This window comes from Panthera onca, chromosome X (genome assembly GCF_046562875.1).
Source record: "Panthera onca isolate mPanOnc1 chromosome X, mPanOnc1 haplotype 2, whole genome shotgun sequence".
NCBI lineage: Eukaryota > Metazoa > Chordata > Mammalia > Carnivora > Felidae > Panthera > Panthera onca.
In genome coordinates, this window is record NC_138357.1 from 88548045 (window position 1) to 88573752 (window position 25708).

At 53.0% G+C, this 25708-nt stretch overlaps 1 protein-coding gene across 4 annotated transcripts; it reads right to left on the reverse strand.

Annotated features, from left to right (window-relative positions):
- Positions 1-806: 806 nt before the first annotated feature.
- Positions 807-24467, reverse strand: UBA1 (ubiquitin like modifier activating enzyme 1). 4 transcript variants are annotated; one of them, XM_081793168.1, is made up of 27 exons: positions 20358-20574; positions 15961-16083; positions 15695-15811; positions 15505-15563; positions 15236-15404; positions 15013-15147; positions 13910-14016; positions 13557-13647; positions 13317-13449; positions 12730-12827; positions 12502-12648; positions 12168-12344; positions 11939-12043; positions 11753-11833; positions 11243-11398; positions 9409-9574; positions 9080-9276; positions 6918-6982; positions 6499-6694; positions 5713-5787; positions 5403-5592; positions 3397-3485; positions 3023-3115; positions 2691-2882; positions 1459-1560; positions 1254-1354; positions 807-1126 (listed from the first exon to the last, which is right to left on the reverse strand). In XM_081793168.1, exons 3-27 carry the CDS (start codon positions 15809-15811, stop codon positions 991-993), a joined length of 3177 nt encoding a protein of 1058 aa, XP_081649294.1. In that variant the 5' UTR covers positions 15961-16083; positions 20358-20574; the 3' UTR covers positions 807-990. The 4 variants fall into 4 exon arrangements, with proteins under 4 accessions (XP_081649294.1, XP_081649297.1, XP_081649296.1 ...); XM_081793171.1 differs by lacking the exons at positions 15961-16083; positions 20358-20574 and adding an exon at positions 24346-24467; XM_081793170.1 differs by lacking the exons at positions 15961-16083; positions 20358-20574 and adding an exon at positions 23521-23657.
- Between the last annotated feature and the right edge of the window lie 1241 nt (positions 24468-25708).

Below are 25708 nucleotides of genomic sequence, written 5' to 3' on the forward strand. Positions count from 1 at the left end.
CCAGTGCTTTCAATTGTCTACAGCGCTCAGCCATGAGCCACGGATGAGTGTGGGGAGCTTTGTGGTCCTGTGGTGAGCCTGCTATAACCAACAACCCACAGCTGGCTCTCTTCTGTAAGGTAGGAGGCCTCCTGACAAGCAGACCAGGCCCAAAGGAGAACAGGGTGGAATGGGAAAGGGACTTTTCCTCTACAGATGTTCTAAGCCAACTATTTGCATGAAAACTGCAAAGTCTGCACAGTCACGGGCATTCCTCAGTCCAACAGAGTTGTTTAGGCCCTCGTGCAGCTGGGAAGTTCAACCAGGGCACCACAGGCATTCCTGGCACTGGGAACCATGACGGTAAAGACTTGTCCAGGGTCTTGGGGCTTTGAACCAGGTGGGAAGGGATCAGCCCCAAGGACATTATCCACGTTGACCAAGCCCTGGCCGACCAGTCGCAGTAACTTTCCTCTTCACAGAGGGGGAACAAGGTTAGAGAAGTCACAGGACTTGCTCAAACACTACTCTATACTACCTCTCAAAATCAACATGGCAGGGAGTTAGGAGTTAGGAGCTGGAGCCGATGAAATCTGAACCCCCGCTCAAATATAGTCACATGGGCCTAGGTACCCACATTCTAATTTCTTCCTAAGCAGGGAGGGCAGGAGGAAGAGGTGGCAATTGCCACGTTTTCTCTGCCCAGGCAACTGGCAGCTGGGGGGGGGGGGGGGGCGGGGGCGGGCGCTGAGCCCTTTGGGCTACCACCTGAACCAGACAGCTCCAGAAAGTCTCTTCCTTCCCTGGAACCAGCAGGGCATGCCACATCTGGGTTAATTCTTTATTAGGATTCAGGTTCCAAACAAGGTAGAAAGCAGCGGCAAGAGAGGTGCAGGTAGGGGGATGAAGAGGGAACACCAAGTGTGGCTAACTGGGCCACTGCCAGAGGCCAAATGGGAGCCCTGGGCTGGAGGGGGTGGGGCTGGGGCCAGTCTACGGGCATGGACAGGGTCAGCGGATGGCGTATCGGACGTAGGGGACCTCGACGTCCTCGCCGCTCTCGTCGTTGCAGCACAGCTCAAGCACCAGCGCCCGCACGTGGCGGCCCAGCTTTCGCTTCGACACGCGGCTCACGATCTCAGTCATCCTGGGCGCGGGGGGAGGGGCAGGTCAGAGAGGCAAAAGGCGAGGAGGGGGGGCAGGGAGGCAGAAGCAGAGGGTGGTGAACAGGGGTGGAGTAGCTCCAAGTGGAGGCCCCCCGCCATCCAACTCACGGCTGATCCAACCGTTCCTTGAGCTTGGCGGCTGGCATGAAGAAGGAGTAGAGCATGGACACGCCCTGAGACAGCATGGTGATCTCCAACTTATGCTCTGTCTGGAGGAGGGAGAAGGGGACATCAGTGTCATGGGGATTGACAGACCAGTGAGTCACCTGCAGCGCTGCCGGCAGGTCTGGGGAGAGTGCGGGAGGGACCTCACCTTAAAGTAGTCGAGGAACTGTTTGAGCGTCATCTCTTCCCCGTTAGGCTGCAGTCCTTGTACCTCAAAGCGATCCCACAACGTCCACTCCTGGTTATAGTACTGCGGGACAAGGAGCGGTCCCACGGGATGGGGGCCACCAAAGGGTCAGTCCTATCTTCGGCCTCCGCCCCACTCACCACCGCTCATGCTAACACGCTAAGTCAGACTGCAAGCTTCTTTTGTCAAAAACGTGTGGCTTCCGTCAAACCCCGAGTTAAGCACGGAAACCCTTCGATGACCTATGACCCACATGGCCTAATCACTGGGATCCTGTTCTGTTCTCATCTTCTACCCCCTCAACCTCTCACTCCTGCTCTAACGACTTAGTCTTCCTCAACGGTGCCAGGCATGCTCCTACCTCAGAACCCTTGGAGACTGATCCCACTGCCCGGAATGCCCTCCCCCCAGGAGCCTGCCTGGTCTCCTCTCCTCCAAGTCTGGGCTCAAATGTCATCTGTCCAGCAAGGCCTTTCCTGACCATCTCACATTTAAAATCCCTGACCCATCCCCTTGTCACCTGGTACTCAAGTCCTCCTTACCCTGCCCTTTTTTGGGGGTTCTAAAACCACTTATCATGTCATTTATACACTCTATTTCACAATAGAGTTTCTTGGCACCTATTCTGGCACACAGGTGCTCAATTAAACTTTGAAGTGAATTAATGAATGAAACATGTAAAAGTAATTAGAATAAGCACCCAATGGACGTTGGTTGCTCTTTTTGTGTCATTAATAACCTCCTTGGGTACAATTAAAATATCCCATTGGGGCACCTGGGTGGCTCAGTCCGTTAAGCGTCCGATTTCGGCTCAGGTCACGATCTCACAGCTCTGAGTTCGAGCCCTACATCAGACTCTATGCTGACAGCTTAGAGCCTGGAGCCTGCTTCAAATTCCATGTCTCCCTCTCTCTGCTCCTCCCCAACTCATGCTCTCTCTCTCCTTCAAAAATAAATAAAAACATTAAAAAAATTTTTTAAAAAATCCCATCTTTTCTAAGGGCTTCCATTGGCAGATTCAGACCAGTACTTAGCACAAAATATGGTAAGTGAATAAATGAATACGGATGCACAAAAGAAGGTACACACTGACAGAAACTCTCACCTGGTGACAAGCTATGAAGCAAACTAAAGCCAGCTCTACAGAAAAACACCCCACTCACAAACCCACCTGCCCTGACGTAGGCCCTCACCTGGTGACGGGGTGCTGCAAGGGGTTCAGAGAAGCCAAAGAAGGGCAGGGCCAAGTTGAGGAAACCATTCTTGTAGGAGTCAAGTTGTCGGTGCCCCTGCACCACCTTATACAACTCCAGACACACAAGGCCAACCACAGCTGCCGTGGTCGTGGCAATGGCTGGGATGATCTTCCCTGCAATCAGCTTGCTCTGTGAGGCAGAAGGATCAAAAAAGGTGGTAGTCAAGGTAGAAGAAACTCAGAGCCCACACACAGTGAATGGGATGTGGAGAACTCAAGTCTGGGAGGTTTGGGGGAGGAGGCAGGAAATCAGGTCCAGACTCCCCTCACCTTGTGCCGGTCCGCAGGGGGAATGTCATAGTTCTCTGCCCGGAGGTTGGATGCAGCCACAATGAAATCCATATGGAAATTGCTGTCATCATCCTTTTACGATGGGGGGACGGAGAAGGGGAAGGGTGGGGAAATGATGAGAGGATCAGAGGAGAAAGAGGATTCCTGGACTTTAGGGACACAAGTATCCTCCACTGCAATTACCTGCTGGGCTCTCTCAGATCACAAACGCATGGCTAGGAACGTCTTTTCTTTCAGGGCCTGTGGCAGGCCCATGATCCAATCCCCATAAAGGCCTGGGGCTGCCTCCAGATCCCCACAGACCTGTTCTGTCTAGCCCATCCCCCTGCCTGCCCAGGGCCCCCACCCAGCACCTTCTCAAAGTCGATGGGGTACATCTTGAATCCAGGGAGCTTTTCTGGGCTGGGCAGTGTGGCCTTGAGCTCCTCTAGACGGCTGTCATCTGCAGGAAGAAAGGGATACCATCAGCCATTTAGATCCCAGGCCAGCGTCTGAGGGGGAAACAGGAGCCCAGGGTGGGGGGCAGGGGTGGCAAAATATGTTCAGGTAGAGAAAAGATGTGAAAAGGAAAACTATCCTGGGAGAGAGGAGGCGCAAGGGGAAGAGGTAGGGCAGGGCAAGAGAGCATAAACCTGAAGGAGACAGAAAGGGGAATGGGTATATCAAGAGGGAGATCTCCAGAGACACTAAGCAAGACATCAGGAGGAAGTGGACGTGGACAGACCCAGATGGGAGAGCTATACGTCTTGGGGAGAATGTTACAAAAGAAGTGGGGAGACATGGAGAAGACTATGGGGAGGGGACAGGGGGGCGACAAAGATATACAGAGGGAATACTGGGGGGAACATGCAGACATGGAGATAGAGAAAAGATATGGCAGAGGGGCAGAAGATATAAAAAGGGGAAAATTGGGGGCATTTGACAAGTAGGAAATTTTATGTATGTTGTATATTTCTTTTCTTTTATTTTTTTTAAGTTTATTTATTTCTGAGAGAGAGAAAGAGCATGAGTGGGGGAGGGGCAGAGAGAGAGAGGGAGACACAGAATCCAAAGCAGGCTCCAGGCTCTGAGCTGTCAGCACAGAGCCTGACGCGGGGCTCGAACCCACGGACTGTGAGATCATGACCTGAGCTGAAGTCGGTCGCTCAACCGACTGAGCCACCCAGGCGCCCCTGTATGTTGTATATTTCATACACGCCTTACATATTGCTTATATACACTTTACATATACCATATGTACATTATACAGGTGTAATATGCACTATTACATCTTGTGTCCACTTACACAACTATACATACATACCTACATATGTGTATGAGGAGAAAAATGGAGCAAATACAGGGATAAGACGAAAGGAGATGTGGAAGAAAAGATGAAAATAAACATACAGAGAGGAATATGAGGGGGTAGATATGTGGGAAGGGAGATGGGGAGATGACAGGAGAAGGGAGATCTGTGGAGAAGATGGGGGGGTGGTGATGGTAAATGCGGGGGGGCGGGTCACAAAGCTATAGATGCAGTATCTATTCTACGGACAGGGACAGGGACAGGTACAGAAGGAAGGAGATAAATACATAGAAACCAGGGGTCAGCAAACTATAGCCCCTGAACCAAATTCAGCCTGCCACCTGTTGTATGTGTAAAATTTTCCTGGAAAACATCCACACTCATTCATTTACATGTTGTGTATGGCTGCTTTCGTGCTTCAACTGTGACAGGTGATTAGCCACAGACACTATGTGGCCTGTAAAGCCTAAGAGTTCTTATCCGGCCCCTCACCTGATATTCAGCATGAGCTGGAGGAAAAGAGATGGAGAGACAGGGAGTTGAGGGGAAGAGACATGGAGAGGGAGATGGTGCAGGGGTGGGGGAGTGCTGAGGGGGACGAGGAAAGATATATGGAGGGCAATACTAAGATGAAGACACAGAGGAACGCGGGGGGCAGATATCAGGGAAAGAGACCATTGGTGGAGTTCATGCCCCCCAGAGAAACATAAAAAAGAAACAGAAAAGTTTTTCTTTCCAAGGCAAATACACACGGAGCACGAGAAACAAACAGCTAGTTCTCTTAAAAGCAAAACATCGGGGAGGAGAAGGAAGGAGGGAGAGAGAGGGGGAGAGAGAGGGGGAGAGAGAGAGTGAGAGAGAGTGAGAGAGAGTGAGAGAGAGAGAGAGAGAGAGAGAGAATTTGCCCAAATGAACTTCATCATTTCAGAGGAAGGATCAAAGGAAGGTGTGGGGAAGCCTCAGGCCTGGGGTCGCAGAGCAGAGCCACGGGCTGAGGACCAGTGGGGAGGCTGGCCCAGGCCAGGCACAAGGTAGGTGGGGACTCCGGGCCGACTGGCCAAACACCCTTACCAACTGAGGCATTGGCGCTCTGCAGCTCCTGGTCAGAGACGTGGATCTTGACGCCAGACTTGGGGGTAAACTCGGGGACTTGCACAGACCGTAGGAGTGTGGCGACGGCAGCTCGGTCCTGAGAGCCTGTCAGCCCGTAGGTCTGGGCAAACAGGTTGGCGGCAGCCACCACATAGTCCAGATGCAGGGGCTGTGAGAAGGCAGGGCCCGGAAGGGTAAACCCATCAGCTCTCACCTGATGTGCCTCAGCCTCCTTCCCCCCCCCCCCCCCCCCCCCCCGACCTGAGGAGACCCCAGGGAGGAGACTTACATTGCTGACATCAAAGGTAAGCGGGTGTGGACAGCGCTTGGGCCCAGACCAGAATGGAGCTCCCGAGCTTGTGAGCTAGAGGAGTAAAGAGATTTTTGAGGGGCAGGACCTGAGAGGAGAGGCCTAACAGGCCTGCCTCCTCGCACTGGCCCCAGATGTGCCCTGACTCGCTGGGCACACATAGGGCGCTGGAGTCAGTCACGCAAGACCCCGACTGCAGGGTCCTGGAGGTGGAAGCTCCGATGCCAGGTTGAACCAGGGACCTCACTGAGGCGGGCGCTCACTTTGTGCAAGATACACAGCCATTTCACCAACTCTTACAGACGGCCAGGCACCGTACTAACTTACTATTAGTAAGTACCAACGAATCGTCACAAAAACCCCCACGAGGTAAATTACTACCATGTCTACTTCACACAAGAGGAAACTGAGGTGCAGGGAGAACTTAGTGACTCCCCCAAGTGCAAATGGAGCTGGGATTCGAACCCATATGGATTCCCATGCTCTCAACTATGAAACTTCTCCCCCATAATCGTATAGCCCTGGGAATCCAGTGTGACTCAGAATGCCACAGGTAAAGGAGACAGAAACGAAGTCTCTGGCTCAAAGGCAATGCAACGGGAGAAACAGGTCAGACTTAATCATTCTTCTGAGATCCCCGAGCTGTGCCTCGGGGCACCTGCCACAGCTGGACTGGTGACTGGGAAGAGCACGTGGAGAGCCCACAGCAGGTTCCTATCTCAGGAAAACGCACTGCGCCAAACGGACCTGGCAAGCGGGCATTACCTGGTCGGGAGGGAAGTTATGCAGCAGCTGCCGGATGTTGTTAGAGTACTGGGTGTGCCAGTGGTGGCAGGCCCAGGTCACACAGTCGGCCCAGGTCTGTGGCCGCTGCAGCACCAGGCTGCGCTGCACGGCCTCCAGCACCTCCAGGGGTTGGGTGCCCGCCAGCCGCAGGGTCCGCTCCACAAACTTGGGGTCTCTATCAGGAATTGGAGGGGTCAAAGGGGCAGGATTACACAGCGGCCCCAGGAGTGGGCTCCAGGGCAACCCCACTTTCTCCACGGGAAGCTAGTCCTGACCCCCAGGATTCACGGATTCATTTGACAAGTGTGCCTGGTGCTGGGTGTTACTGGTGAGGAAAGCAGACGGGACGCCTTGGCTGGCAGGCAGGGGTGGCACGGGGGCGGCGTTTGGGTACTTACGTGAGGTACTGGTTGACATTTTCTGCCGGCTGCTTGAAGAGGCCTTCAAACTCGTCCCGAGCCCACTGCAAGACAGACCAAATGGACTACATGGAGTGATGGTTGACAAATGGGTGTACGTCATTAGAAAGACCATCAGTTGAGGGGCTCCTGGGCGGCTCAGTCGGTTAAGCATCCGACTTCGGCTCAAGTCATGATCTCGCGGTCCGTGGGTTCGAGCCCCACGTTGGGCTCTGTGCTGACAGTTGGAGCCTGGAGCCTGCTCTGGATTCTGTGTCTTCCTCTCTCTCTCTGCCCCTCCCCCACTCACACTGTCTCTCCCTCTCTCCCTCTCTAAGATAAACATTAAGAAACAAGTTTAAAAAAGAAAGTGAATAAATCCAATCGGAAGAAACACAGCTGCTCTGGGAAAAGAGAAGCCCCCCACCACGGGTCCCCAACCTTCCACCCCCCCCCCACGGCCCCTCAATTTAAAAACCAATGAACTTGAACTGACCAGCGGCTATGCTAGTGTTCGTGTGAAAACAAAGTCATTCTTAAGGATTTGTGTACCTTACTAGAGATACGTTACATCTTGATTAAAAACCAAAAACAATTCGGTCATGTATTTTTCACCACAATTTAAAAAAAGAAAGAAAAAACCAAAACTTCAGACCCAAACCTAAACGGTCGCTCTATAGGACCCAGGGGCTTGGCAGCAAACAAGACAGCCACTCAGCACGGTGAAAAGTCCTAGGACAATAAACGCACTCACTGGCGAGGGGGTTTGGAGAGTAAGACATCTAGGTTCAAACCCCAGCTCCACTACCTAGTATATGGTTTTGTGACTTCAGGAGCATATAGTAACACTTACCTTTACACCCTCCTTTCTAAAACAGATGCTGTAACAATAACACCTGTGTGGCGAGGTTGCAAAGAAAAAACGAGCAAGTGTGTATATACTGAGTTTCCTAAAACAGCACCAGATACACAGTAAACACTAAAGGCTTTACAACTGTGAAGCAGACACGCGGTCAGCCCCATTTCACAGAAGAGGAATCCGGCACAGAGAGGCGGAGTCCAAAGTCACACGTGGCTTAGTGAGCCCGAGGTGGGTGCTCAAATATGAACACACCCACTTGAACTATAGGTCAGAAGGGAAGGTGACCGAGGAAACCAGTTTTTCTCTATTTCCCTATTCCCGGTCTCGCCCCCACACCCCTAACTAAACATCCTGAATGGTTTGCTCTCAAAGACCACAGGGCCATTCTGATTGCACGACGGTTATCCTCGGGTTGCCGTTAGGCTCTGGTTTGTGGCCCCAGGGCCGGTCACCCAGGTGTGTTCACTTTGTCATAACTCAGCCTGGTGATAGGCTCACTGTGCCGTATTCTATTCGCACATGCATCACACAAACAGAATCATCCTGAGAAACTTGCTGTTAAAGCCACTCTGAGCTACAGCTGGGGACACCTGAATAGGGACTAAGCATTAGAGACAAATAACTGGAGGAGGCAGTAAGAAAATACTGCTAATTGTTCTGCGTGAAAGTGGGGTTTTGGCTGGATAGGAGTGGTCACTTGGGAGCGCTTTTGTCCCCCGAAGTTGGCGGGGGGGGGGGGGCATGTGGCAATGTGTGCAGACATCCTGAGTTGTCGCAACTGCAAAAGGATGCTACTGGCATCTAGTGAGCAGAAGCCAGGGATGCTGCCAAGCACTGGACAGTGCAGAGGATGTCCCCGCAACCCTCACAAAGAAATATCTGGCCCCACGTGTCAGTAATGCCAAGGCTGAGAGACCGTGTTATGCAGAACATACTAGAGGTATGAAGGAGTGAAGTGCTGTGCGGTCCGTGATAACAGTCCAGCCCAAACAAGGAAAAATACAGGAAACGAAAAAGAAAATGCACTTAAAAAAAGGGTCCCAACGTTAACAGTTACTATTACATCTAGGCAAGGAACGATATTTGAGTATTCGTCATGCCACTCTCTGCAGTTCTCTACACGTTGAAAACTTTTCAAAATAAAAGAAAAAGAATGAATGAACCGCTCTAGAAACCCAGGCTGCTGGATGGGAAGTGAGGGAGGCCAGTGTAGAGAAAAAGCACATCTTGAGCTTAGGAGGCTTGGGACCCCTGAGGGGGCCCAGTGGCTGCTCCCTCCCCTCCCCACAAAGCTGATCACCTGCAGGGTGTGCTCAATGGCGTTGGGGAAGTTCTTCAGCGTGCAAATGGGGATGGACTTTTCAGGCGGATCCTGGCTAGAGCTGTAGGACTCTGTCAGGAAGGGGATCACCACCTGCACGTTGCCTTTGGTGCCCAGCGTGCCAGACTCCAGCAGCGGCTTACGGTAGTACACGCAACGGCGGTCCATGTACATGCCTATGGGGGAGAGGTGGGGAGACAACAGGAGTGCCAGGAAAGGAATGTCAACAGAGAATGGGAAGACAGGCCCCCCTGACACGCACGCACGCACGCCTTTGCCCTGACCACCTCACCCGCCTCCAAACTCACGGGCATCCACGTTGTCCAGGGCATTGGCCACACCATCCAGGTTTTGGAAAAAATCGTCGTCATAGATGCGCTCCGTGTCAGGGCCCACACGGTTCTGATGGCTCGTCACCCGGATGTGCGGATTCATCTGGCGTACAGCTGCAGCGGCTGTGTCAGACTTTAACTTCTAGGGGGCCGAGGGTGGGACGGGAAAACGGAGCTCAGTTATTCACGCACTCATCCAACAAACCTCGATAGGGCTGTCTTCCTAAAAGTAGATTTATTTAACGCCTGGGAAGAACCAGGCCCTGAGTTCAGAAAGCTCCCCGATTTAGGAGACAGTCTGTGATAGTGCCACACGGCTAGGGCTGGAACAGAGATGGCAGGGGCTCAGTGGAAAGAGAAGCAGTTGGACAAATGCAGACTGGAGACAAGAGGCCAGGCATCTGTGTTTATGCCTACCCAATACCTACCGCTCTTTCAGGGAATGGCACCCAGGGCTGGGGCACATTCTCTCCAACGAAACAGGATCCTTTCAAAGCCCGGGTCAGGTCATGTCCCTCCTCCACTGAGGGGAAAATGAATTGGCCCCCACTTCCTCTAGCTCATCTCCTACCCACCGCCACACCATCAAGATCCTGGCCTGGAACACTCTTACCCAGAAAAAGGGGCCCTACTCCCTTCTACCCTCCAGGTCTGCAGAAACAAATCCTTCCTCAGCCGTTGTAATGCAAAACTGCCAACCCATCTCCTGGGCACGCCTGACTTTCCTTAGACTGACTTCCCTTAGCTTGCTTTCGTTGTTTCCTTTGCACAGCACTTACCAACATTAACTACAAACTGCACCGCTTTGCTGTGTTGATTGCTTATGGCCTGTCCTCCCTCTCCAGAGCCTTTGTTTCCTTGGCGTATCCCAAGTGCAAGAGCAGCACCTACGCCCACGACTACCTAGTGACTAAGTCAATAAATGGAAGGGGAACAGATCCTGGGCAGGCAAACATGGCACTGTCCCTTATAGAAGGCTTCCCAGCTCAATCCCTGAACAGCCCGGGCTCCATCTGGCAGAAAAGTGTGAATGTAGCACAGATGTTCTCCTAAGGGAAGGCTTGCTGGCAAGGTCGGCCCTTGGTTGGCCGGTCTAGGAACCTGGATTTCAGGACGGTTCTCACCATTCCTTATCTGATTAGGATGGCTCACTGTGCCTAGACTGCTTATGCAAACAGTGTGATGTGTGCCGAACTCCTGCTTTCCTTCTAGGAGGCTGGAATTTGGGTATGTGCCCAGCAGACGGTGCCTATGTGACCAGCCCATAGTACAAACCCTGGGTGCTGGGGCTCTAGTGAGCTTCCCTGGTTGGCAACATTTCACGTGTGTGGTCACAACTCGCTAGTGAGGGAAGTAAGGGTGTCCCGTGCGACTCCACTGGGAGAGGAGTCTCGGAAGCTTGTGTCTGGTCTCCCCTAGACTTCGCCCCGGGTGCCTTTTCCCTTTGCTGATTTTGCTCTGCATCCTTTTGCTGGAAGAAATCATAGCCGTGAAAATGGCCACAAACTGTCCTGAGTCCTCCTAGTCCAGCATTGGACCCGGGTGTGGTTTGGGGGACCCCTACACACTGTCCCAACCAGCACTGATAAGAGATCAAGGAAAAAGAAAACATAAAAAATAAAAAAAGATGAAACACGGCAGATTCAATGGAAGGATACTCGATAAATGCTGAACGAGAGACACAAGAGAAGCTGAGAGAAAGAACTGAATGAAAAAGGTGGAAAGGCCTCCTTTCCAGAAAGAACGGAAGCGAAAGACAGGAGGAAAAGAGAGATGACAAAATCTCACCCCCTCTCCCCAGCCCACTCACCGTGACGTCCCAGGGCCGGAACAGAAACTGTCGGTTCAGATTTGACTTCTCGATAGTGTCCATGTCTGTGACCACAATCTCTCCACCTTCTCCACAGCCCAGCCCAATCATGGCGAAGTTTTTGAGCAGCTCACAGCCGATGGCTCCTGCACCCACCTAGGAGGCAGTCGAGGAGAGACAGGCTGGTTAGGGTGGCACAGGTGAGCGTGACACCACATATTACTCCTCACTCTCCCCAAAGACAGCAGGAGAGGTGAAGCGGGTCTAGGGGCCACATCCTCAAGTCTCAGGGCTAGAAAAAACAACCCATAGCCGTCTGAGGAAAGGCAGAGCCAGGGTGGGGGGAAACAGGACACGCCAGGCTTTCCCTCGAGATAAAGAACATGGCAAAAGGCACGCGACAGAGGTACAAAAACCGCAAGACTCTCCCTTGAGATGTGGGAGACTCTAGAAGAGATAGCCGAAGGCCCAGGGAGGTGAAGATTCCAGGTGTCTAAGGGGATTACTCACTAGAAAGTACTTCTGCTTGCCCAACTTCTCTTGCAGGTCTGAGCCAAACACGGCCACCTGCCCATCATAACGGTTCTGGCGCTGAGGAACACAAAGGGACGAGGGCCGGGTCAGAGGGAGCCTGGCCAGAAATGCACCCAATGATGTCTTCCCCATGGGCCCCCCCCATGGGCCACACACACATACCGGGTGGCACTTGTCCTCCGTGAGGGCCTCTTTGTCTTCAGGGAGACACTCCAGGGCATCAAAGTACAACCACTGCATGATGGGCATAAACTTCCCTGAGCAGGCCTGGGGATTGGGGAGGGGAGGGAAAGCGGTCAGTGGTTACTTGGGGACTGACACAGATGGACAATAAATGACGGGACTCAGGGAGGTGCCTGGCCTGCCCCTGTCCCTCTCTACCCATCCTGACCTTCATGACCTCCTGGGCAGCCAAGCCCCCAATGAAAGCGTTTATAGGCGCCAGATCCCCAGCAGCCACATATGCCAGCTTCCGGATGAGGTCCTCATCCAGGCTGTCCTGCTGCACTGCTCGCAGGGCTCGAGCATTCACGGCCCGCGCTAGGGTCACCAGCTCTGTTGCATCCTCCTGGTGAGGCAGAAGGAACCAAAAAGGCACCTGTCAGGCCACTGGTGGAAGAGGGATGGGGAGGGAGGAAGGGGAGGGGGAAGAGTAGACCGGCAGAGGCACGGTGCGCCCTCAGTGCCGAGGTCATCTGCCCTGGTTGGCCCACTGAGTCACCCACCTCATTACGGGGCCGAGGGGGCCGGCCATGCTGAGCACAGAACTGGTGTAGAGCCTGGAAGCCAATGTGCAGCTGGGCAGGGCGGGAATACTTGGCGAAGTCCGTCATCACAAAGTCAGGCTCTGCCAGTGAGGCCAGCAAGGATTTCTGTGGGGGGCAGGGCATCATCAGAGCCTAGAAATGCCCAGAACCACCCCCCACAGCCCACTCACTACCCCCCACACTCACAAAGCTGATCTTCTTAGGTACTTTGACCTGACTGACAATGCCTCCACGGATATAATCGGAGAAGTTGGAGGTGTCACAGATGCTAAAGGTGTAAGGACCTAGGTAGACGGGGAAACTGTCAGGCTACCCGCCCTCCCTAAAACCCACAACACCCCCAAGATAAGGGAAAATCCATCCCCGATCCAGCTCAGTCATCATGAGCCATCTCTCCACCCCGGATTCTACTTGGACGTTAGAAATTATCTCTCCTCTCCCCAAGACCCAGGCTCAGAGCCCACGAGAGCCTGTGTCCTTGGACCCAAGTCCATACTAGAAGACGTTTTCTGCTCCTTGTCCAAATCGGCTCAGACACGAGTGGATCCTCTGATCTGCTCTGTTCAAACACCAGAGAACTTCTCCCCCTCCACACAGATACTAGGGACCTAGTCTAGGAACAGCTCAAACATGAGATAGCGCCTCTACCCCATGCCCACCAGCAGGGGACTCTGTCTCTGGTTTACCTCAGACACCCAGGATGGGTCTCCCCTCACTCAGAGCCCAGGGACATATCTCCTATCTTCCCTGATTCCTCCAAGGCCCTAGCTCACCCAAGACTTTGATCTCCATGGGCTGACTTCCGTTGAGTTCAACCATGCCCTGTACTTCTGAAAAGGAGACAAAGTCGCCACTCTCAAATCCATGCCGGGCCTCATCCAGGCAGGTGACCACACCGGGACTGTCCTGGTTAAAGGCAGAGTGAGCCTCAGAGGCAGGCTCAGGGTACCAGGAGCAGACGGAAGGCCTGCTGCTGCCCACCTGCCTGCCAGGGCCCCCAAGGCTGATCTCACCTTGGTGACCATAGAAACCATAGCGCTGAGTGGCTGCTCCCCGTTGGAATCTGTGAGGATCATTTCCTCTCCAAAGTCACAGAACAGCTGCCTGTAGAGGGAGGCAACAGGGCTAATGCTCGAGAGTCCCATGTTCACGGGGACCCGTGTGTCCCTCAAGGTGCAGCGAATACTTGCTGAGCAAATTCAGCCCATCGCTGCTGGGAATTGCACAGTGCCCATGCCACGTGGGGAGAGTTGGACACACAGAATCCAAAACCTGGGCGGCTGAGCGGGGTGCTGAGGGCAGTGAGAGCTTGGGGGTCTTGACCTGGACCTGGCAGGGGTCGGGGGACAAGGCCGGGGGCACTCACCCGAATAGGCCCCGTGTGTCTGCCACCACCAGCTTGATGCCACGGCTGTGACAGAACTCACCCACCCGCAGCTGGTCCTCCAGGGGGGTGTTGGTGAGGACCACCACCTGTAGAGAGGTGGAAGCTCAGGGAAAGGGCCCAGGACTGGGGCAGAGAAGAGAGAATAATGGAGGAAGGCTGGTGCCGGGGGGGGGGGGGGGGGGGGGGCTCAGAGAGAAGGATCCTTAAAGCTCTGCCCGTTCAACTGCCTTTCACAAAGTATCTACGATGTAGCAGACGCAGCCAGGGTGAGACCCAGCGAAGAGAAATGCCAATCCTTACGCCAGGGCGGGCAAGGTAGCAGGCAAGGTGATGAGGCAGCCAGGAGGACGGAGTGCGGAGAACAGCTGATTCATTTACACACCAACGCCTGCTGCTGCCTGCCCACAACCCTACCTTGGCCCGGGAGACACAGCAGTAAAACTCCCTCCGCAGCCAAAGTCTGAGCTCACTCCTACCACACCCACGTGCTCCCAGTTTTTGAGACAATGCGTGCTCAGCCGTGTTCCTTGGGACTTTGCTTTCTGCCCGAAAGCCCGCCTGCCCTTCCCCGCCAGGGCGAGCTCCTACGACCGCCTCAGGCTCAGCGGCAGTGCCCTGGCCCACGGGGACACCCAGGGCACAAATTTCCGCTCCCATAGCTCCTCTTTCCGGCTCAGAGTTTTTATTTAACGAATAACCAGATGGCCTTTATCATGTGCCAGCTGCTATTCTAAGCCCTTAGCCCTCACAAAAACTCTACGAAGTAGGTACTACTATCGGTCCCAGGTCCACAAATGAGAAAAAGTAAAGCCGAGATGAAGTGACCTGCTTGAGGCCACACTAGTAGACTAGAGGCTCATACCACAGCAGCATGGCGCCGGCCCGTGCTCACAACCATTACGCCACAGGTCTTGCCCATTCACACGCCCCGCTCCCCAAAAAGGCAGGCCCAGGGTCCAAATCCCACCTGCATCCCCAGCATGAAACCTGGCACACAGCCCAGCCCACTTAATAGAGAACTAACGAACAAAGCAGAGATGTACTCTGAGAAAACCGGGAACCCAACCCCCAACCCCAGGTACCTGAAAGCCACTAAGGAAGTCCTCGACCAGGGGCCCGGTGTAGGCACTGACAGGCACATAGCTGTTGAGCTCGGCGAGGCGGGGCTGTGAGACTTCAGCCCGGTTTTTCCCGATGTCCTCTTCCCGCAGGTAGAACTGCAAAAGGGAGCCAGGGAAGGAGGGAGTGGCAGCGGAGCCCGGGGGACCGGCACATCAGCAGGGAAGAAGGGCCAGGGAGAGATACCTGGGAGGAGAGGTCAGCCCACTGGGCGGTGCCCTGGTCATGTAGGGTGACAGCCTTAACCCCACCAAGGATGATGTTCTTGGCGATCTCCACACCTAGGCCCCGCAGGCCTGACACCAGGACGCTCGATGTCTGGAGCCGCTTCATTGCCTCATGGCCCAACACATACCTGCCAGGTCAGGGGGTAATTCCAGGTCAAGGCCTGGCCCTCCTGACCCTATCCTCCCGGCGCCCCTCCCACCGCTCGGCCCAACCTAGGCCCCACTTACAGCTGCCGGGAGTAAAGGCCCTCATCTATGTCTGCTTCACTGCCGTTCTTTGCCATTCCCTAGGGACAAAGAAGAACAGGTTGGGGGAGAAATGGAGGAGGGCGTGGACAGATGCACAGTGATACAGAAGGCTCTCCCACCCACCACCGCCACCACCCTGCCTGCCAGGGTCCAGGGAGAAGACACTTACGTTGGTTGGCACCGAGGGCACTTCGGATAATACGGAGTGGGCAGGGGAACAGTTAGAACCCGGCTTTGGATCAGGCCCGGACACGCGACGTTTCTTGGACAGCGGCGAGCTGGACATCTGGAAGGGAAAAGGAGGGTCAGAGGTGAGCCTGGGGCACATGGGCGTTTCAGTTGGTTAGCGGTGACTGCGGGGGAAGGGAAGACTTAAGGGCTAGTGTCTCCATTTTACAGAAGAGGAGGCGGGTACAGAGAGGTGAGGTGACTTGCCCAGGGTCACACAGCTGTCAGAGCTAAGATCTGAACCCAGGTGGTCTGGCTTGCAATCCATGTTGCTGACCACTAGGCCATTCGCCTTTCTCCCCAGCCCAGCATGAGGGAGAGACTCCAGTCCTGCAGGGTGAGAGGAGTGACAAGAAGAATGTCCTTGTGGGAAAGTCAGAGGAGGGTGTAGGCTCAGGTCAGACCCTGCCGCTCCTTGACAGGCGTCATTTAACCCCTGTGGGCTCAGGTCCCTCACCTGTGCAACAGGGCTGACAATGCAACTTACCTACCCCACGGAGTTGCTGAAGTGATGAAATAGAGCCCAGACCATAGAGCCTGGCACAGAGCGGGCACACAACAAGAAGCAGCTGTTCTCCTCACCCTTAACCCCGGCGACAGGGGCGCAGGAGGGAAACATGGCTTAGACTTCTATCAGGGGAACGTGATGGCAGGAGACACCTTGCCGAAAACCCAGTCCCCCCAGAAGGGCTCGGGAGGCAGAGTTTTACAAAGCCCACTCCACCCCTCCCCCCAGCTCCGGGAGGGGAAAGGCCCAGGCCAACAAAAGAGGTCACAGTGAGAGATAAAACACATACTTCCCAAGCCCTGTCTGCATACGGAGCCCCTTACACAGGTGGACAATTACAGTGGATGAATATTTATTAGAGATCTTCTTTGCGCCAGATGTCGCACTGAGCACTTCATCAGCCTTGCCTCACTTTGTCCTTAGAGCACCCCCATAGGGTTTGGGCTACTATTGGCGACATCTCTCAACTAACAGAGGAGGAAAAAAAACTCACTCGGGGACATCTGGAGACTTGACTGAGGTTCCCACAAACACAGTGGCCAAGCGGGGCCCAGAACAGATCTGCTGACCCTGAAGTCCAGGCGGCCGCCCGGTGTTCTCACATTTCATCCCCTCAATGGTCCTGACCCTGCAAGGCAGGGTTGAGTGTCCTTGCCAGACAAATGAGAAAACCTGAGCTCACGAGGTCAAATTAACTTGCCAAGCATCACACACCAGGTCTCAGAGACAGAACAATACAGCCTGCTGTGGGAGTGAAAGCTGCGTGTGGCTGGATCCAGATGCTGGAGACAACAGGACCCTGAATCATTTCCCCTCACCCCACAGTGCTCTTCTAAGCCCCTGTTCTCCTCCAATGAGCCATTTCTGCCTCCCCCCACCATCACACCGAGCACCCCCACTGTACCTAAGATTTCATCTTGGCACCTGTCATACTCTGACACTAAGCAAGTGGACAGGAGCTCCCTACCATCTACCAGAAGCTTACCGCCTGTCAATCACAGGGCTTTGTCTAATCCTAACAATGCCCACGAACCAGATAACCTCATTCCCACATCACACATAAGAAAACAAAGGCTCAGAGAACTCCAATCACTTGCCCACAGTCAGGCAACTGGTGCAGGCCTGTTTGCCAAACGCCCCCTGGAAGAAGAGAGTCAGGACCAAGCTCAGGGCCCAGCCCACAGGGCTAAGGGATGAGCCGTGAGGGAGGAGGACCCAGAAGGCAGGACGCTGGCTAGGGCCCTGGAGCCAACCAACCTAATTAGTTGGAATGCAAAGCACCAACCTAGACAAGAAAAAGTTGGTGAATTAGTATGCCAAGTAAACCATATTTTTCCATTTACAGACTCTCTGACCTGGGGAAGGGATCTCATTTACTCTGAGCCCCATTTTCTCCAAAAGTAGGGACAAATGGGACTGTCCTCAAGGGGCTGCTGAGAAGGTTAAAAATGTCTACTCCTGTGGTCAGAACTCAGCAACTTGAAGACATAACTAAGCTCCTCCCTGGGCACCTGCAGTGGCCTCCATTACTTAGTTATCTCCTTGCCTTGTCACCCGTTTCCTTGTCTGGGACACACCATCTCCCTTGCTTCCTAAATCTGAGAGAAGATCCAGAACCAGAGAGATCTTTAATATGTGCACTTTTTACCTCTGGATTCCTGTTGCCGCCAGCAAGGGTCTAATCAGGCTTTGGGTGATTGTTCCAGAGAGGATGTCCATTGCTAAGACTTGGAACAGCCCAGTGCTAAGACTTGGAACAGACCAGTGTCAAGGCAAGCAGAAGGATTCTGGGGCAGAAACTCCAGAGAGGAGTTAAAGATTCCCCACCCCCAGTACAAAATTGATACCTTTTCTCCCTCAACATATGCTCAGGCCCCAATTAGGACGCATGTACTATCCATTGTTTAGCAAAGCTGAACTGGGGCTTAGAGAGTTTCAGAACTTGCCTGAGGTCTCCAAACTGGTGATTTTGAAGGCTGAGCATTCTCTACCACCCAAACCAGAGAAGAAGGTTTGAGGTAGAAGTCCTGGAGCAGGTTTGAGAGGGGGCAGGCACAGGGTCAGGTTATCAGGATGGGGAAGCTAGGGCACAGGATGCTGGGGCCTGTCAAGCCTCCTAGGAAGGATTAACTGAGAAGTCCCTGGGAACATAAAAGAGAGGAGTCAAGAGATGGTTGTCTGAGCCCATAGAGGCTCAGAGGGAGATGGGATAGGGGATTAGAAGCCCTAGGGGGCAGGCAGAGCAGAGCCAGGCCAGGCTGTTAAGACTCATATCTGGGTCTTTGGAAAGGATCTTTCAGAGAAGGACCAGGAAATTACACTAGAGGTCCCCAGAGGCTGCAAGGAGGCGGGCAGTAGCCAGGTCCCCTGGAAGTGGCACAGGGAATGGATGGGGGATTCTGTGGCCCAAGGAGGCTGTAGGAAGATGCTGGGGTCTGGGGGGAGGTGTGCTCTCCATCCGGAGGATGCTGGGGACCTAGAGGTCTCATCGGGCAGATGCTGGTGGCACAGAAAAATCTTTGACCAAAAATAACAGGGACTTGTAGGGAGAGAGATCTCTGACATCAACATTAGAGTCCCAGGAGGCTACGGAGATGAATGTAAGTCCTCAGGTAGGGTTGGGGAGGGATTTCTAATGGAGCACAAAGGCTTGGTCTTATCTCTGATTGATACATGCTAAGTACAGCAACTGCTCTGAGAGCGAGGAGAGGGGAAGCTGAGCCCAGACAGGTCTGGCCCTAAAAAGTTCAGTAAGCAGATACTGACTAGGTCTCCAAGCAGGGTTGGGTTTCTCTGACCAATTATGTGGAATCCCATGGAGGCTCTGCGAATAGATGCCGAGAAGGGGGTTTTCTACTCTGACTGAGGACAGACAACTGGGCCTGTTGGGGAAAGGGACATCTGACAACGATGTTGGGGTCCTATGAACCTGAAAACAGAAGCCGGGGGCCTCTGACTGATGCTGGGAATCTTCAAAGGCTCTGAGGGCAGATCCTGAGGCTTGATGTGAGGTTAAGGGAGCTGTGAGAGAAGCTGGAACCCTGGTTGGCTTTTGAAGGCAGAGGCTGAGTGAAGGGTGGGGTTTGAGAGGAGTCTGATGGACCGGCCAGGAGGCAATAGGGTCTGCCAAGGCAGGTGGATCTGTGATGGACAAATTATGTGTCCAAACAGTTCTGCCCTGGCTTCTGGTCCTCTGGGAGGCTCTGAGGGAACATCCTGGGAGTTAGGAACCTATGATCAGGGATATGCCAAGACCCGCAAGAGGCAGTCTCTAAAAAGAATACTGAGCATGAAAAAGAAAGCATTCTCTTAAAGTACAGAAAGTCTCTAAAGGCAGATACTAGGAATCAGAGGAGCCTCTAAAGGTAAATGTTGAGAACCTCGGATTAGAAATGCTGGGCTTTCTGATGGAAGACGTTAGGGCCAGGTTGGGGTTGAAGTCGTGAATGGGTCTCTGACATGGAGGCCAGGCCCAAATCGTCTTTCACAGGGTCTAGTCTCCCTGGAAGCTCTGAGGGCAGATAATGCGTGTGTGAGTTGGGGGAGGGGGGTGGCCTGAAGGAAGATGCTAGGGAAGATTTTCAGAAATGAAGGCCATTCCCGGCGGTCTAGCCCCTCTTGGAAGGTGCAAGAGCAAATACTGAGAAACTAGAAGTGTCTGAAAGAAGATTCTGGGGTAGGTCTTTAATGGCTTGCATTGTGTGGGGGGCTTCGACCAGGAATGTCAATCCCGTAAGTCTCTATTGGTTACTGGGGGGCGTTCTGATCTGCGATACAAGGTTCGGGACAGGGTCCCGGACCCTGACTAAGGATATTGAGCCTGAGTCTCTAAAAGCAGATCCTGGGGGCGGGGGGGTCCTGACCCCAAGGTCAGATTTCAGAGCCCGAGGGACTGGGCTGGTCCAGGATGGGAAATGTGGACCCCGCCCCAAGATCTGTCCCCCCCCACCCCCAAAGATCCCTAGCATCCGAATCACCACCGCTAAGTCACCACCACCAATCCCGACACCAGCCTGGCCCAGCGCCGACCCAGGCCCCTCCAATGCCTCCCGAAACCCCTGCCCCGGCCAAGGCGCTGAGAAAGGCCGTTTGTTACCAATGCCGGTTCCCCGGGTCGCGCCGCCGCCAACTCCTCTAGGAGCCGAAGCCAAGCCCGGCCGCCACCCTCCTCCTCCTTCTCCTCCTCCTCCTCCTCCCCGCCGCCTGGGCCGCCTAGAATCGCCTCTGCCTGGGCCGCCTTCTCCTCCCCCGGCCGTAGTGGTTGCGCTCGCCCCGGCCACCTCCTTCACCTCCGCCGCCGACACAAGATGGCGGCTGCGGAGTCTGAGGCCGGAACAAAACCTTGAGCCCCACCCCCCAGGAACCCGGATGCAGGCAGGCCGCGCCCATTTCATGAATCATGTATGGTGGTCCCTGACTCATTCGAAGAGGAAGAGCTCCACCTGGTGGTGAAGGTGGCAGTAACTGGGAAAACAGGTAAAACAACATAAAGGCTACGCCCCATGGAACTGTGAATAATGAATACATTGTTGCAGCCAGGAGGCTAAGGAAAAGAAGGACCTCAAGGCCACACTTCCCAATCATGAATTATGCATGAGGCCTGGTGGCTGGTGGACTAACACCCGGCAACCAGAAAGCCAATGTTAAACATGGAAGCCACGCCCCGTCGCTCATGAATAATTAATGACCCTACAGCAGCCCGGAAGCCAAGGAGATCAAGGCTACATCTTTCATGAATAATGCCTGAGTCCCGGTGGGCTGGAACAAAAGGTACCGGTCCGCCTATTGCTGCATCTAATAATACCCCGTAAGCACAAGTAAGGAAGTAGGGCTACCAAAGGGAAAACACACTCCCCTTCCCCCCCCCCCCCCGCCCCGGCTCATGAATAATGAATAATGATGCTGCCGCAGCTCAACCTGGAAACTCAGAGGGGTCAAGAAAGGCCCCACCTAGTTACTTATGAATTATGTATGAGGCTGGATGAACGGAAACACTCAAGACAGCCCTGCCCAGCTAGTAGGGATTGTGGTACTCCAGCCAAGGCAACACAGCCACACACCTTCCTGTTCATGAATAATGAAAGGTGATGCTGCACAACCAAAGGGGAAACCCAGGGGAAGTGCAGCTGCCTCCTCCCCACCCCTGACTTAACTGAACAGGAACCAGGGCTGCCTTGGTCCAACCAAATCTAGACTCATTATATGCCTTTGGCAGGTGCATCAGCTGCCACGACTGTAACATGGGGATAGTAACAGAACCCATCTACCTCATAAAGGCAAAATGTGCTATTAGGGAAATGAGAGAATATGGATTACGGTGTGAGCTCGGAGCAGCACTGACACAGGGCACTATTAACTTTAAGTATTATACATTAACATAAAAGAACTATGTAAATATATACCTCTATGAATATAAAATTAGTAAATAAATAAATAAATAAATAAATAAATAAATAACATAAATTAGTTATGGGTAAAAAAAAAAAAATTAGTTATGGGTGACGGTATACCCAGTTGCGAGAGAAACTTCCAACGTGGGGCATTATTTAAAAAACAATGCCTTGGGGGGCGCCTGGGTGGCGCAGTCGGTTAAGCGTCCGACTTCAGCCAGGTCACGATCTCGTGGTCTGTGAGTTCGAGCCCCGCGTCGGGCTCTGGGCTGATGGCTCGGAGCCTGGAGCCTGTTTCCGATTCTGTGTCTCCCTCTCTCTCTGCCCCTCCCCCGTTCATGCTCTGTCTCTCTCTGTCCCAAAAATAAATAAAAAACGTTGAAAAAAAAAATTAAAAAAAAAAAAAAAAAAAAAAAACAATGCCTTGGGGCCCCTGGCTGGCTCAGTCGGCGGAGTGCACGACTCTGGATCTCGGGGTTGTGAGTTCGAGCCCCACGTTGGGTGTAGAGATTACACAAAAATAAAAATTTTTTAAAATAATAAAAAATTGGGGCGCCTGGGTGGCTCAGTCGGTTGAGCGTCCGACTTCAGCTCAGGTCATGATCTGACAGCTTGTGAGTTCAAGCCCCGCGTCAGGCTCTGTGCTGACAGCTTGGAACCTGGAGCCTGCTTCAGATTCTGTGCCTCCCTCTCTCTCTGCCCCAACCCACTCGCATTCTGTCTCTGTCTCTCTCAAAAATAAATAAACATTAAAAATTTTTTTTAATTAAAAAAATAAACACAAAAAACAATGCCTTGAGACAACCGTCCAGAAGGACGCTGGAAAACAGAATGCTAAAGCCACCACAATGTCCACTGAATAGGTAGGATAGAGTAACAGGTTACCAGAGATACAACTGTCGGATACACAATAAGCACCCGAGAGACATTTCTCTCAAATAATAACAGATCACATTAACAGGCGGCATATTATGGTGATGGGTCCTTTCCATGCATTGTGTCACTGGTCTCAGGAATGCAGAGCAGGAAATTGGTTCCTTCCTGGCCTTCAGGTCTTAGCTCGAAGGTGACCTCCTTAGAGAGCTCTTGAACCCTCACAAAAATCATTTCTACCCACCGATGACTAGCTGTGTGACCTGGGGCCAGACACTTCACTTCTCTGGGCTACTGTTTCCTGCTCCCCACCCCACCCCCCCGCCATAAAATGAGAACAATAGTAACCTACCTTGAGATGGAGTTTAAATGAGTAAATAGGCAGAAAGGGCTTAGAACAGTGCCTGGCACAAAATGCTGTGTGACCAACATTATTAGTAGTACCTGCCACTAAACTGGTGGTGGTGGTGGGGACACATTATGGCATCTGATTAAGACTACAGACTCTGGAACTAGATTAACTGGGTTTGAATCCTGGCTCAGCCACTCACTGACTGTAAGTAACTTTAGGCAAATTAGCCTCCCGGTGTCCCAGTTTCCTCATCTATAAAATGGGATAATAATAACCTACCTCCTAGGATTGTTGTGGGGATTAAATGGGCTAATAAAGTGTGAAATGACCTGACCATCATCATGCCCATACCCATTTTCAGGCTCACAGAAAGATTTGCCAAAGACCACACAGCTGACAAGGATGGATGAGATTGGAGTCTAGAGCCTTTGTTGATAATCTGGAATTACTGAGCTATGAGGAATGAACAATGCAGGAGGCCTCGTCCCTTTGCTTAGATTTAAGGCTTAAATCTGGAACCCGTAAAGGGAAAGCTAACAGCCGGTCATGCAGATGAGACCGTAAGAGCTACGCCCCTCATGAATTATGCGCAACGCCCCTAGAAAAGCCACGGAAAACGGGGGGGGGGGGGGGGCGCTACTCACCTTTACGATTAATCAATGAGTTCTAGTTTGCCCGGCAGACGGCAGAACGCCCCTTCAGCACACCCCTCCAGCACGCTGATCCGCCCTCTCGTGAATAATTCACAAGCCGATACTTCCCGCGGACCAGGTGCGAAGGAGGCAAAAATAGGCTTCCTCAACAGCCCCACCTCCTCATGAATAATGAAAAGAGCCGCGGCCAACGAAGGCCCGGCAGCACGCTGTCCCCTCGGGAAGAGCCTGGCACACTGGGTTCCAGTGTCCCTTCCACAGCCTGGGCTGGGGGCTCCTCTCCTTAAAAGCATATGGACCGCGACGTGTCCACTCTCCTCGCCCCGAGTACCCAAGCGCGGGGGGACCTCATCATACAGCCTGAGGTCACAAAGGCCACAGATACATCCACAATGCCACGTCGGTCCCGAACGTTCTCACTGTCACCAAGACCTCTCCTGAAACAAGCTCTCCCCAAATTCCGCCCTGACTTCGGGATGCTCAAACTTCGCCTCTCTCTTTGGGGAGCACCCCGAAACCCTGCCCCATGGACAGAGTACTAACACACGGACCTTAAGGTCTCCTCAAACATCCCCTTAAACCCTGTCTCCGAGGGGTATAAAAACCCTGCCTCCCGGTGATACTCCCAAAAACAGACTCAAAAATCCCACCCGGGCGTCCCCAAACGCCACTTCCTAAGGGACCCCTCGAAAACAGCCACCCCTAAGCGCCACCCCGGGCCCAGAGCCTCCCAATGTGCCCATTAGGGGATCCCCCCAGTAGAGCCCCCTCCCCCAAATGCTGTCCAGGGTTTGGGGGCACCGTGCTCCAGCTCACCCCCTGCGCCGGGCGGAAGCCTCGCCTTCCTGCTGGAGATGAGCCAAAGCCACGGGGCAACGGAAGAGCAAACCACCTCCGTCGTACAAGAGCCAGAGTTTGCGCGGAGCTCGGAAGCGCGGGGCCTTGGAGGGCGCTCGGTTTGGGACGTACCATAGATGCTTAGCAAGAGGGAAGCTGGCCCCTGCTCCCGCGCCGTCGGCGCCCGTGTCAGACCCAGACACCCCTACGGGTTGTGGTACTTCCTAAACGCGCGAGGCATGCTGGGGGTGGTAGTCCTGTCTGGCCAGTGCCTGGTGCACGTGGTGGGCTACAGCTCCCAGAGTATGGGAAAATGTAAACCTGGGCTGTGGAATTGCAGGAGCTATAGGCTCCGGGGGATGGGAAGGGGGAGTGGAATATGGGGTGCCTCCAGATGGAAAGGCACACCCATCCTACAGATGGGAAGGCTGAGGCTCAGATGGCCAAATGAGTTCATTCATTTGACATTTATGGAGCTCAGGCTGTGGGCCAGGCGCTAGGGATTCTTCCCTTTGCCCTCACGGAGCTGACATTCTAGCGAGAGAGATAGACGATACATATAACAAATAAGTCAAAATTATTGTTTTGCATATATTTATTGTAACAGATATATATGACTGTATAATACAAATTATATGTAATAAAATAGACATATAAATGCTACTTAGTGGACATAACGTGATAACTAGTGTTAATATGTAACTAATTTACCTTTACATACATATAATAAATGTCTTGAATACATTGTGTCTATTCTATATTCATATGTGAATGTATAATTAAATATATACGTGTGTTGTATATATGTGTGTGATAACTGCCAAATGCTATGGAGAGAGATAGAACAAGGTAAGGGGAAACCTGTGGGGTCAGGTTGCATTTTTAGTGTGGTCAAAGAAAGCTTTGCAGAGAAGGTGATGCTTGAGTGTTTGTGTTTACCAGAAAATTCTTTTGTCACCTCATCCCAAATTCTGGATCTCATATCCTGTCAACAACCTCCAAATTTATTCATTTGAAAAAGACTTCTTGAGTGCCTACCAAGTGCAGGGCACTGAGAGAACATAGCAAAGAACATATGGAGGAGACTGCCCTTGCAGTAGTCCAGAACACTCTTCCATCAGATCTTTTCCCTTTTTTTTTTTAAATTTTATTTATTTTTGAGGGAGAAAGAACACAAGCAGGGGAGGGGCAGGGAGAGAGGGAAACACAGAATCCGAAGCAGGCTCCAGGCTCTGAGCTGTCAGCACAGAGCTCAATGCAGGGCTTGAACTAACAAACCACCAGATCATGACTTGAGCCGCACTTGGATGCTTGACTGACTGAGCCATCCGGGTGTCCCAGA

Excerpts from the sequence above, each read along its gene's own strand:
- UBA1 (XM_081793171.1), bottom strand. The coding sequence starts at position 15,811 with ATGTCCAGCTCGCCGCTGTCCAAGAAACGTCGCGTGTCCGGGCCTGAT. Across the intron at positions 9,575-11,242 it reads TCCGGCCCTGGGACGTCACG|AAGTTAAAGTCTGACACAGC; the intron begins GTGAGTGGGCTG and ends TCGGCCCCCTAG. Across the intron at positions 2,883-3,022 it reads CCCCTGCGGACCGGCACAAG|AGCAAGCTGATTGCAGGGAA; the intron begins GTGAGGGGAGTC and ends TCTGCCTCACAG.